This window comes from Bos javanicus, chromosome 21 (assembly GCF_032452875.1).
Source record: "Bos javanicus breed banteng chromosome 21, ARS-OSU_banteng_1.0, whole genome shotgun sequence".
NCBI classification, from domain to species: Eukaryota; Metazoa; Chordata; class Mammalia; order Artiodactyla; family Bovidae; genus Bos; species Bos javanicus.
The window spans coordinates 22,479,922-22,492,646 of NC_083888.1; the positions used below are offsets into that span (position 1 = coordinate 22,479,922).

The window sequence follows — 12,725 nt, forward strand, 5'->3', positions numbered from 1 at the left end:
TAACTAAAGCTAGAAAACTTTAGAAGACAACATAGGGATAAACCTTTGCAACACTGATCAGCCAATGGTATCTCAGATATGATACCAAAAATACTAACAACCAAAAAGGGGCAAAAATAAATCAGACTTCATCAAAATTAAAAACGTTTGTGCTAGGAGAGAAGACACTATCAAGAAAACGAAGAGACAAGCCACAGAATGGAGAAAATATTTGCAAATCATACATCTGGTAAGAGTGCAACATCTAGAATATATAAAGAACTCAAAGCTCAACAGTAAAAATAAATAAATAAATAAAATTAGCTAGGGATTTAAAGAGATATTTGTCCAAAGAAAATACAAAACAGCCAATAAGCTCAACATGATTAGAAAAATCAAAGTGACAATGAGATAAAACGTCACACCCACTAGAATGGCTATAATAAAAAAGATAATTAAGAGTACTGATGAGGATATCGAAACCCTCATACACTGCTGGTTGGAAAGGAGAATGGGGCAGCTGCTTTGGAAAACAGTTTGGCAGTTTATCAAAAAGTTAAGCAGTGAGATACTACATGATCCAAAAACTCACTCTAGGTATGTACCTAAGAAAAGTGAAAACATATTTCCATGTAAAAACTTCTGTATAAATGTTCTTAACAGTGTTATTCATAATAGCCAAAAGCAGAAACCACCCAAAATAGTCGTTTTGATGAATGGATAAAGAAAATGTGACAAGTCCATATTATGAAATATTATTCAACCAGAACAAGGAACGATGTTCTGATTCATGGTACAACATGGATGGATGTTGAAAATACTATGTTAAGTGAAAGAAGCTCAACATAAAAGACCAAATAGTCCATCATTCCACACATGAAATACTCAGGGTAGGCAAATCCATGGAGATTAAAAGCAGGTTAGTGGTGCCAAGGTATGGGAGAATGGTAGATAGGAGTGACATTTAATAGGTAGGGGGTCTTCTTTTTGATGTGATGAAAATGTTCTGGAACTAAGAAACGAATGATACGGTTTCACAATTTTTTGAGTACACTAAAACCACCGAATTGTACATTTTAAAATGGTCGACACATTATATATGTGTCGGCCGTTATATATAGTATCTAAAATACCATACTCTAAGTACGTCCTCTTCAAGAATTTAGAAAAACAATGAATAAAGCCCAAAGAAAGCAATAGGAAGAAAAGAAAAAAAACTAACTGACATATAAAAATACATCAGCGTGGGGTACAAAATTCAAAGCCAAAAGTTCATCTTTAAAACAATTAACTAAAAGGAAAAAAAAGTACAGCTTATCATTGTCAAGATGTCAGTAAATATACTGGCAACAAAATGAAATAGTGATCTACTGAACAGAAGAAAGTATTTGCAAATCATATATCTGGTAAGAGGTTAATATTCAAAATACACAGAAAATATATACAACTTAAAAGCAAAAAAAAAATTTTTTTTTAAGAAAAAAATGGGCAGAGGACCAAAACAGACATTTTACAGAGAAGATACACAGTTGGCCAAAAGGTCTATGAAAAGATGCTTTACACATCTCTAATCATCAGGGAAATGCAAGCCAAAACCACAATGAGTTATCACCTCACACTTGTTAGAAGGGTTACTATCAGAAAGATAAGAAATAATGAGTGTTGGTGAGGGTGCAGACAAAAGGAACCCCTGTGCACTGTAGGTGGGAACTGGCATAGCCATCACAGGAAACAGCACGGAGGCTTAAAAATTAAAACTGGAACTATCATATGATCTTGACATTCTATTTCTGGTTATTTATCTGAAGAAAATGAAAACACAACTTGAAAAGATACGTGCACCCCCAGGTTCACTGCAGCATTTGTTACAAGAGCCAAAATATAGACACAACCAAAGGGTCTATCAACAGATAAACTGATAAATACAATGTAAATAGAATATTCACCAGAATATTGCTGCTGCTTAGTTGCACAGTCGTGTCCCACTCTTTGCGACCCATGGACTGTAGCCCACCAGGCTCCTCGGTCCATGGAGATTCTCCAGGCAAGAATACTGGAGTGGGCTGCCATGCCCTCTTGCAGGGGATCTTCCCAACCCAGGGATCAAAACCAGGTCTCCCACATTGCTGGCGTATTCTTTACCGTCTGAGCCACCAGGGAAGCCCGAATATTATTCAGCTGTAAAAAAAAAAATGAAATCTTGCCATTTGTGACAACATGTATGGAGGGCATTATGCTAAGGGAAATAAGTCAGACAAGGACAAGTATTACATGATCTCACTTACACATGGAATCTAAAAATGAAAAAAAAATATTGCCACCAAGTTCACAGATACAAAGACAGATTGGAGACTGTCAGATGTGGGGTGGGAAGAAATGGGGAATGAGTGAAGAAATGGGCAATTTCCAATTACAAAATAAGTCAAAGGGATGTAATGTACAGCCTGGTATCTACAGTTGGCTCAGCAGTAAACAATCTGCCTGCCAAGGAGAAGACTTGGGTTAGATCCTTGGGTCAAGAAGATCCCCTGGAGAAGGAAATGGCAACCCACTCTGGTATTCTTGCCTGGGAAATCCCATGGACAGAGCCTGGTGGGCTACAGTTCACAGGGTTGCAAAGAGTTGGACATGACTTAGTGCCTAAACAGAGGCAGCAGCACTGCATATTTTAAAACTGCTAAGAGAATAAATCTTAAAAGTTCTCATCACAAGAAAAAATTCTTTAACTATGTATGATGATATGTTACTTAGACTTACTGTGGTGATCACGTCACAGTATATACCAATATCAAATATGTTATACACCTAAATTTAGTAACATTGTAAATGTCAATTATACCTAAGTAAAAGGAAATAAAGAATACTGGTAACTTTAAAACAAAGAATAGCTATTATATATAAATTTATGTCAATGAACCTGAAATTTTAAATGCAATGGAGAAATTCCTAGAAAAACTCAACTTACCAAAACTTAAACAGAGTATATAAATAATTCTTTATCTAGTTAAAAAAAAAAACTGAACCCATAATTTAAACCATTCCCTCAAAAAATAAACAAAACACTCCAGGCACAGGTTGTTTCCCCAGTAAATAAAACCAAAACTTAAGGACAAGTACTGTAAATTGTACAAACTTTCTCCCAAAGAACAGGAAAAAAAGGAACTTTCTCTTTCGTTTCAAGAGGCCAGTATAACCCTGATACCAAGATATTTTAAGGAAGGAAAATTACAAGCTGATCTCAAATGCATTAACACAAAAATCCTAAAGACAACATTTGCAAATCAATTCCAGCAATACACTAAATAAACTACTTAATCACCAAGTTGTGTTTATTCCAAGCATGGTTTAATGCCAAGTTGGGTTTACTTGGGTATTCTTTTCTAAACGTTATCTACACGTGTTGTTTTGTTTTTAATTGCTTTAAATCTTTTGGCTCCGCTGGGTCTTCACTGCAGCACGCAGGCATCTCTTGTTGCGGGTTTAGTTATCCTGCAGCACATGGGATCTCAGTTCCCCAACCAGGGATGGAACTGTATCCCCTGCATTGAAAGGCAGATTCTCAATCACTGGCCCACCAGGAATGTCCCAAACCCACATATTTTTTTTTTAGAATGAGAAAATTCAAATGAACAGATGCAGAAAAACCTGAAATCATTTAACATCCAATCATGACTTTCAAAAAGCCTTCTCAGCAAATTCTAAAAATAAATTAATTTCCTTAGCCAAGTAAAAGAGTATCTAAAAAACTTCAGCTAACACTCAGTGGTGAAATGCTGAAAATGCCCATTCCTGTAACCCCTCCCACAAGACCAAAAACAAGACAAAAGATGCTTGTCATTGTCACTTCTATTCAACACTCTACTGCATAACCGAAGCCAGTGAAATAAGTAATGGGAAAAAAGTAGAAGGACTGGAAAGAACAAAACATTCACAATCTGCAGACAATGTATTTGTGTATGTAGAAAATTCCTTAAGAATCTATAAGTAAACTCTTGCTGGTGTTTAGCAAGTTTATGAAGTAAATTTATCAAGTTCACTAAAGGTAATATGCAAAAAGCCGTTTTTCTATGTACTAGAAAATAATTAGGAAACAAATTTTTAAATAATTCCATCTACAATATTATCCAAAGAGTCAACCAAGAAGGCTTCTCAAAGATTAACACAAGAAACATCCTCATTTCCTCAAAAGAGAAAGATTTCTGAAGTATGGCATGAAAATGCTAACTAAAAATTTAAAAAAATCAATTAATTGGAACCATCTTAAAATGAAGAACTTATCATCATCAAAAGACAACATTAGGAGACTAAAAAGATAAGCCCCAAATGCGGGAAATATTAGCAATGCATGTATCCAACAAAGGTCTCCGCCAGAATAAATACTGCCTACAAATCTGACTCGCCCAACTGAGAACAGCATCCATGACTGTGTAACTACACGGTAGGACAGTATTTGAAGTGGCCAACAGCATGAAAATGTTAAAACCTCAGTAGGTATTCGGAAGATACAAATTTTAAACCATAATGGGTAACATTCCATCCACAAGAACAGCTACATGAAGAAGAGTTGATAATTTCAGTACTTGATGCTGGTATGAAGCAGCTGGCACTAACACACCCTGCTGGTGGGAAAGTACTGTAAAATAGTACAGTTTCTTTGGGAAAGTTTGGAATTATCTATTAATTTTAAAGAATCTCAAACTTAGGGAGCTTGTGTGTCAGGATTCATGCACAAAAAAAATCATTCCATCACTGTTTAACAGCCCCAAACTAGAAACAACCTAAATGTTGAACATCAAAACTGAAAACTGTTAGGTATTTCATGATAACTCTATACAGCCATCAATGTTAACAAATTACAGTTGCATGCAACATGAATGAGTTTCATAAAAGCATACAATAAAGTTCAAATTTTAGATACATTTTAGTTTTATAGGCATGGGAATAACATACATCAAAGAAAACACAGAAAAATAATGGTTGCATCTGGAGAAAGGGAAATGTGATCTTTAGGGAAAACATGGGGGTCTTTGGGGGTACTGGTAATGAGAGTAGTACTTATGTGGGTACTGTATAATTTATTAGTGTGTACAATGGTTTTAGCAATTTCTTAAGTATGGTACCCTTAATTTAAGAAAGTCAAGCAAACCAGTCCAAAACTGAACCAAGTAAAAAATGATAATCTAAGAAACCAGTGGAAGTTACTAAAATCTAAATACATGATGTATGCATATCACACATCAAAACTACAACTAAAATCCTAAGTGTTAGGAGGGTTCTGGGAAGACGGAAGAGGAGGAAGCACTAGGAATCTGTCTCACCAGCTAGGCAACAACTGTACTAGCTGAATCTATAAGGATGCAACTATTTCAGGACTCTGCTGAAGTCTGTTGAAGGTTTGCAACTTCAAAGGGAAAACTCAGAAGGTAAATGGCTGTTAATTTCAGTCAATTTCAGCTCTCAGCACAGTAAAAGCCATCTATGCCCACATGTTCCTGTAACAGTTAGGACAGTTTGTGGGAGTAAGAGTATGCAAAAAGGACCGTCTCCTGCAAATACTGTGATCTGTGCTCTGATCACTGACTGTTCCTTCTGATCACAAAGGTCCAGACACAGGTAGGCAGCCATTCTTGCACCTTGTTGTTGCACTATTCAATTGCTGCAAGGCCCACCGCCTCCAGCTGAAGTGGCTTGCAGAAGATTAAATGGGTTGGTGCCATTCCCCCAACCTTGCCCCCCACTTTCATCTTTTATTTTTCACCTTTTCTCATGGGAGCCAGATATTAAAGACTACGGCATTCTAAAACAACTGCATGTATGGGGAAAATTAGATGCGGCTGCATGTGCCCAGGGCAAGGCTCAGTAAACACCTGTGGGGACTCCTCAGGCTGATCCTTGACAAAAGCAGGCTACAATAACCAAAACAAAGCAAAACCATAAAAACAGCAAACTATGGGGGAGGAGGAGAATTAATTTTCCAGACTTACCATATTATTAGATTCAAACATACAGCATCCAATGAAAAAAATCACAAGGCATACAAAGAAATAGGATAGTATGGCCCATTCAAAGGAAAAAAAAAAACCAGTAAAACTGTCCCTGAAAAAGACCTAATGGCAAATATGCCAAAGAATTTAAACAATGATCTTGAAAATACTCAAAGAACTAAAGGAGGATGTAGAGAAAGTCAAGAAAACAATGTGTGAAATGAACAATGGAAATGTCAACAAAGAGAGAAAACCTAGGAATTTCCTGGCAGTCTGGTGATAAGGACACTGAACTCTCATTGCCAAGGGCCCAAGTTCAATCCCTGGTCAGAGAACTCAGATCCCACAAGTTGCACAGCATGGACAAAAAAGAGAGAGAGAGAGAGAGAGAGAAAACCTCAAAACAAAATGAAAAAAGAAATTCTGCAGCTGAAAAATGCGCTAACCGAAATGAAAATTTCAGTAGATAGTTTCAACAGTATATTTGACCAAGCAGAAGAAATCAGTGAACCTAAAGATAGCACAATGAAAACTGTCAAGACTTACGAACAGAAAGAAAAAAGATTTAAGGGATTTCCCTCATGGTTCAGTGATTAAGAATTTACCTTGCAATGCAAGGGCATGTGTTCTATCCCTGGTCCTGCAACTAAGCCCATGCACTCTGGAGCCTGTGCTCTGCAACGGAAGAAGCCACTGTAATGAGAAGCCCACGTGCCACAACTAGAGAGTAGCCTCGACTCGCCACAACTAGAGAAAGCCTCTGTACCACTACAAAGACCCACCAGAGCCAAAAAGTAAATAGATACTTTTAAATAAAGATTTAAGGTAAATGAACAGAACACCAGGGACATGTGGGACACCATTAAGTAGACTAACAAATTCATCCTGAGAATCCCAGGAGGAGGGGATGTGGGGATGGAGGCAGAGAGAATATCTGATAAGAGATAATGGTTGGGAACTTCTGAAATTTGATTAAAATGAATATAAACAATGAAGGTCGAAAAAACTCCAAGTGAGGTGAACTCTAAGAGACTCACACCAAGCCACATTATAATCAAATTTTTAAGAAAAAAGACACAGAGGACCTTAAAAGGAGCAGAGAGAAGCAAATCATCACATACAAGGATCCTCAATAAGATTATCAACAGATTTCTTATCAGAAGCCATTGAGGCCAGAAAACTGAGGGCTGAGAGTCAAATTGTTAAAAGAAAAAGAACTCTCAACTGAGAATCCTGTACCCAGCAAAACTGTCCTTCAAAAGTGAGGGAGAAATCTAGGATATGTCCAGATAAACAAAAGCTGAGGGAGCTTGTGACCAACCTGCCCTGTAAGAAAAGCAGCCCAGCAAGGGGAAATGAGAGGACACCGGGCAGTAACCTGAAACCACATGGAGGAAAAAAGATCTCAATACACGGAAATATACAGGCAATTACAAAAGCAAGCATGACTGTTAACAAGGGCTGGTAGCTGTATCCTTTTTCTACATTATCTAAGAGACTGATACATTTAAGGAAAAAAATAAACAATGTAAAAGCTAATATTACTGTAACTTTTGTTTATAACTCCCAATCTTATTGTCTACATAATTTAGGGGACTAACGCATCTGAAAGAATTTTAAGTTTATCTTTTGAGGTACACACTAGTATAAAGACGTAATTTTATGACATCAAAAACGGAAAGGGGTGGGAACAGAGCTGCAGAAGAGCAGAAATTTTTCTATGTTATTGAAGTTAAGCTGCTGTAAACTCAAATTATAGTCTTATAACTTTGACATTAAATGTAATCCCCATGGCAACCACAAAAATAGCTACAGAATTTACACACCAAAAAATTAAGAAGGAATTTAAACATTTCACTATAAAAACATCAACTAAACACAGAAGACAAGAATGCAGAAAAATGAGAGACAAAAGGCTATAAGGCATATAGGAAAAATGGTAAAAGTCAGTCTTCTCCTTTGTTGCTGTTTTTCAGTCACTTAGTCATGTCCAACACTTTGTGACCCCATGGACTGCAGCACACCAGGCATCCCTGTCCTTCACCATCTCCCAGAGCTTGTTCAAACTCATGCCCATTGAGTAGGTGATGCCATTTAACCATCTTGTCCTCTGCTGTCCCCTTCTGCTCCTGCCTTCAATCTTTCCCAGCATCAGGGTCTTCTCTAATGAGTCAGCTCTTCACATTAGGTGGCCAAAATATTGGAGCTTCAGCTTCACCATCAGTCCTTCCAGTGAATATTCAGGATTGATTTCCTTTAGGATTGTCTGGTTTGATCTCCTTGCAGTCCAAGGGGCTCTCATGAGTCTTCTCCAACACCACAGTTCAAAAGCATCAATCCTTCGGCACTCAGCCTTCTTTAAGGTCCAACTCTCACAAACACCATGACTACTGGAAAAACTATAGCTGTGACTATGTGGACCCGTGCTGGCAAATTAACATCTCTCCTTTTTAATATGCTAAGCTGGTCATAGCTTTTCATCCAAGGAGCAAGCGTCTTTTAATTTAAAGGCTGCAGTCACCATCTGCATTGATTTTGGAGCCCAAGAAAATAAAGTCTGTCACCATTTCCATTGTTTCCCCCATCTATTTGCCATGAAGTGATGGGTGCCATGAACTCATTTTCTGAATGTTGAGTTTTAAGCCAGCTTTTTCACTGTCCTCTTTTACCTTCATCAAGAGGCTCTTTAGTTCTTCACTTTCTGCCATAAGGGTGGTGTCATCTGCATCTCTGAGGTTATTGATATTTCTCCCTCTGATCCTGATTCCAGCTTGTGCTTCCTCCAGCCCAGCATTTTGCATGATGTACTTTGCATATAAGTTAAATAAGCAGGGTGACAATATATAGCCTTGATGTACTTCTTTCCCTATTTGAAACCAGTCCATTGTTCCATGTCTGGCTCTTAACTGTTGCCTCTTGACCTGCATACAGGTTTTGCCAGGAGGCAGGTAAGGTGATCTGGTATTCCTTCCTCTTGAAGAATTTTCCACAGTTTGTTGTGATCCACAAAGTCAAAGGCTTTAACGTGGTCAATGAAGCATATGTTTTTCTGGAATTCTCTTGCTTATTCTGTGATCCAGCGGATGTTGTCAATTTGATCTCAGTCTTCTCCTTATCAGCAATTAAATGATATAAATGGATTAAACTCTCCAATCAAAAAACAGAGATATGCAGAATGGATAAAAACACTTGATCCCATAGATCTAACTACAAGAGACTCACCTGAGATCCAAAGACAGAAACAGAAGGAAAGTGAAAGGACATAGAAAGATATTACACATGAACAGCAACCAGCAGACAGCCGGGGTGCCACACTAAAGGCAGGCCAAACAGACACAGAAAAGTTAATACAGACAAGAGACTCTGTATGTTACTAAAACCCTCAATATAACCATACAATATATAATTATCAAAATGTATGAAGCAAAACTTAAGAACTGAAGGGAGAGAAACAGTTCTACAATAACAGTCAGAGACTTAAATATCCCACTCAGAATAGTGAATAAATGACAGAAGATATTTAAATAAGGAAGTACAGCAGCTGAACAACAAAATTAACCAATTAGATTTAACAGACATATATGGAACTGTGTGTGTGTGTTCAGTCGTGTCAGACTCTTTGCAACCCCATGAACTGTAGCCCACCAGGCTTCTCTTGTCCATGGAACTTTTCAGGGAAGAATACTGGGATGGGTTGCCATTTTCCTCATCCAGGGGATCTTTACCACCCAGGAATCAAAACTACTTATCTTGTGTCTCCTGTACTGGCAGGTAGATTCTTCACCACCAGTGCCACCTGGAAACCTCATGGAACATTCTATCCAACAACAAATACACATTATCTAGTGTCTATGGGACATTTTCCATATTTCAGGCAACAAATAAAGTCTCCATATATTTTTAAAGATATCAAACAAAGCATCTTCTCTGACAACAACAGGACGGAGTTAGATAGAAATCAGTAACAAAATTGAAACTGAAAAATTTACAAAACTGAGAAAACTGAGTAATACTTTTAAACAACCAAGGAATCAAAGAAGAACTGAGAAGGGAAATGAGAAACCTTCAGAAACAAATGAGAACAAAACACAACATACAAAGACTTAAGGGCCACTGCAAAAGTGGTGCAATGAAGGAAATCTGTATCTAGAAAAGATGCCATTAAAAAATAAGAAAGATCTCAAAGCAACACCCTAACTGCAACTAAGACCTGATGCAGTCAAACAAGTAAATAAATGTTATTAAAAATTCAACATCCTTTCCTGAACAAACCCTCTTTTTTAACAGAATAGGAACAGAATGAAATTACCTTCATATAATAAATGCCATATATGTAAAACCCACAGAAAATGTCATATTCAATGGTGAAAGATTGAACACTTTTTAAGATCAGGAACCAGACAAAGATGTCTGTTTTCACCAACTTTTATTCAACATATTACTGGAAGTTTCAGCCAGAGCAATTAATTAAACAAGAAACATAAAAGGCATCCAAGTTGGAAAGGAAAAAGTAAAATTATCTGTTTGAGTAGAATACACTCTTATATGCAGGAAATCCTAGTCTCCACAAAAAATACTGTTAGAGCTAATAAATGAATTCAGCAAAGCCAGCAGATACCAAGCCAACACACCAAAATCAGCTGCATTCATATACACAATGAACAATTTGAAAAGGAAATTACAAAAACAATACCATTTATAACAACATCAAAAAGAATAAAATACTTAGGAATTAACCAAGAAGGTAAAAAACTTGTAAATTAAAACTACAAAACACTGCTGAAAATAATTAAAGACAACATAAATAAATGTAAACACATCCCATGTTCATGAATTGGAAGACTTCATATTGTTAAAATGTTAATGTTATTCAAAATGATTCAATGCAATCCCTATCAAAACCCCAATGACTTTTTGTAGAAACAGAAAAACCTGTCCTAAAATTCATATAGAATCTCAAGTGACCTGAACAGTCAAAACAATTTTGACAAAGATCAACAGAACCGGACTCAGCATTTCCTGATTTGAAAACTTACCTCAAAGATATGGTAATCAAAACGGTGCAGTATTAGCATAAAGACAGACATACAGACTGAATAGAAGGTCTGGAAATAAACCCTTGCAGACATGGTCAAATGACGTTTAACAAGATGCCAAGACTACTGAATCAGAGAAGGCGATGGCACCCCACTCCAGTACTCTTGCTTGGAAAATCTCATAGACGGAGGAGCCTGGTGGGCTGCAGTCCATGGGGTTGCGAAGAGTTGGACGCGACTGAGCAACTTCCCTTTCACTTTTCACTTTCATGCATTGGAGAAGGAAATGGCAACCCACTCCAGTGTTCTTTGCCCGGAGAATCCCAGGGATGGGGGAGCCTGGTGGGCTGCCGTCTGTGGGGTCGCACAGAGTCGGACACGAGTGAAGTGACTTAGCAGCAGCAAGACTACTGAATAGGGGAAAGAAGAGTCTTCAGTAAATGGCGCTTGGAGAATTGGACATCCACTTGCAAAAGAATGAAGTTGGACTCTCACCCAATGCCATGTTACTCAAAGTGGATCAATGAACAAAATATAAGACCCGAAACAATGAAACTTAGTAGAAAACACAGGACAAAATTTTCACAACACTGGGTCTGGCAATGATTTCTTGAATATGACTTCACAGGCACAAGTAACAAAAGAAAATAGACAAATGAGATTTCATGAAAATGTAAAAAGTTTGTACATCAAAACACACTATTCTAGTAATAAAATAAAAAGTCAACTCACAGAATGGGAGAAAATATGTGCAAATCAACATCCAATAAGGAATTAACATCTAGAATACAGAGAGATACTCCTAAAACTCAATGAGAAACCAAACCACTCAATGGGAAAGGGCATGAACAGATACTTCTACAAAGAAGATACAGAAATGACCAATAAGCACATGAAAATATGCTAAACATCACTAATCACAAGAGAATGCAAACCAAAATTACTATGAGACACCACCTTACACCCATTAGGATGGCTACTATCAAAAAAAAGAAGAGAAAAGTGTTGGTGAGGGTGTGGAGAAATTGGAACCCTTAGGCTACTAGGAGATGATGAAGAACAGTAGAGCCTCTGTGAAAAATAGTATGGCAAATTAAAAAAATTACTGTGTGATCCAGCAATTACACCTCTTGGTATATACCCCAAAAGAGTTGAAAGCAAGATCTCAAGGAAATACCTGTACACCTATGTTCACTCACAGCAGCATTAATCACAATAGGTAAAACGTGCAAGCAACCCAAGTACCCATCTGATGGACGAATGGATATGCAAAATGTGCTGCATGTGTACAATGGAGTATATTATTCAGCCTGAAAAAGGAAGGAATCTGCTATACGCCACAACATGGATAGACCTTGTTAGGATAGGACATTATCCTAACTGAAATAAGCAAGTCACAAAAAAGACAAACACGTGTATGATTCCACATACCTGAAGTTGGTCAAAACCATAAAGACAAAGTATAATGGTGGCTGCCAACAACTAGGGGAAGGAAGCATGGGGAATTACTGCTCAATAGGTAGAGTTCCAGTTTTACAAGATGAAGAGTTAGGCCGATAAATAGTGGCGACCTTTGCACAACTATGTGAATGTGTCTAGTATCACTGAATTGTACACCCAAAAATATTTTAGATGGTAAATTTTATTTTTGCCACAATAAAAAAAATCCTAAATGTTATCAACATTGAATGTGCAAACAGAATTTAACATAAAAAATCTTTTTTGG

The 12,725-nt window shown here is 37.3% G+C and overlaps 1 protein-coding gene across 12 annotated transcripts in view; it reads right to left on the minus strand.

The window, feature by feature from the left end:
* Window positions 1–12,725, minus strand: part of CPEB1 (cytoplasmic polyadenylation element binding protein 1) — a 110,277-nt gene that overhangs the window by 59,549 nt on the left and 38,003 nt on the right. For 2 of the 12 annotated variants that reach the window (XM_061394020.1, XM_061394019.1), the window contains exon 2: window positions 1,926–2,157. The exons of the other annotated variants lie outside the window; for them this stretch is intronic. In XM_061394020.1, the coding sequence (XP_061250004.1) occupies window positions 1,926–2,049 (124 nt within the window). In that variant the 5' untranslated portion in view covers window positions 2,050–2,157. The remainder of the gene's footprint in view (window positions 1–1,925; window positions 2,158–12,725) is intronic. 12 annotated transcript variants of the gene reach the window in all.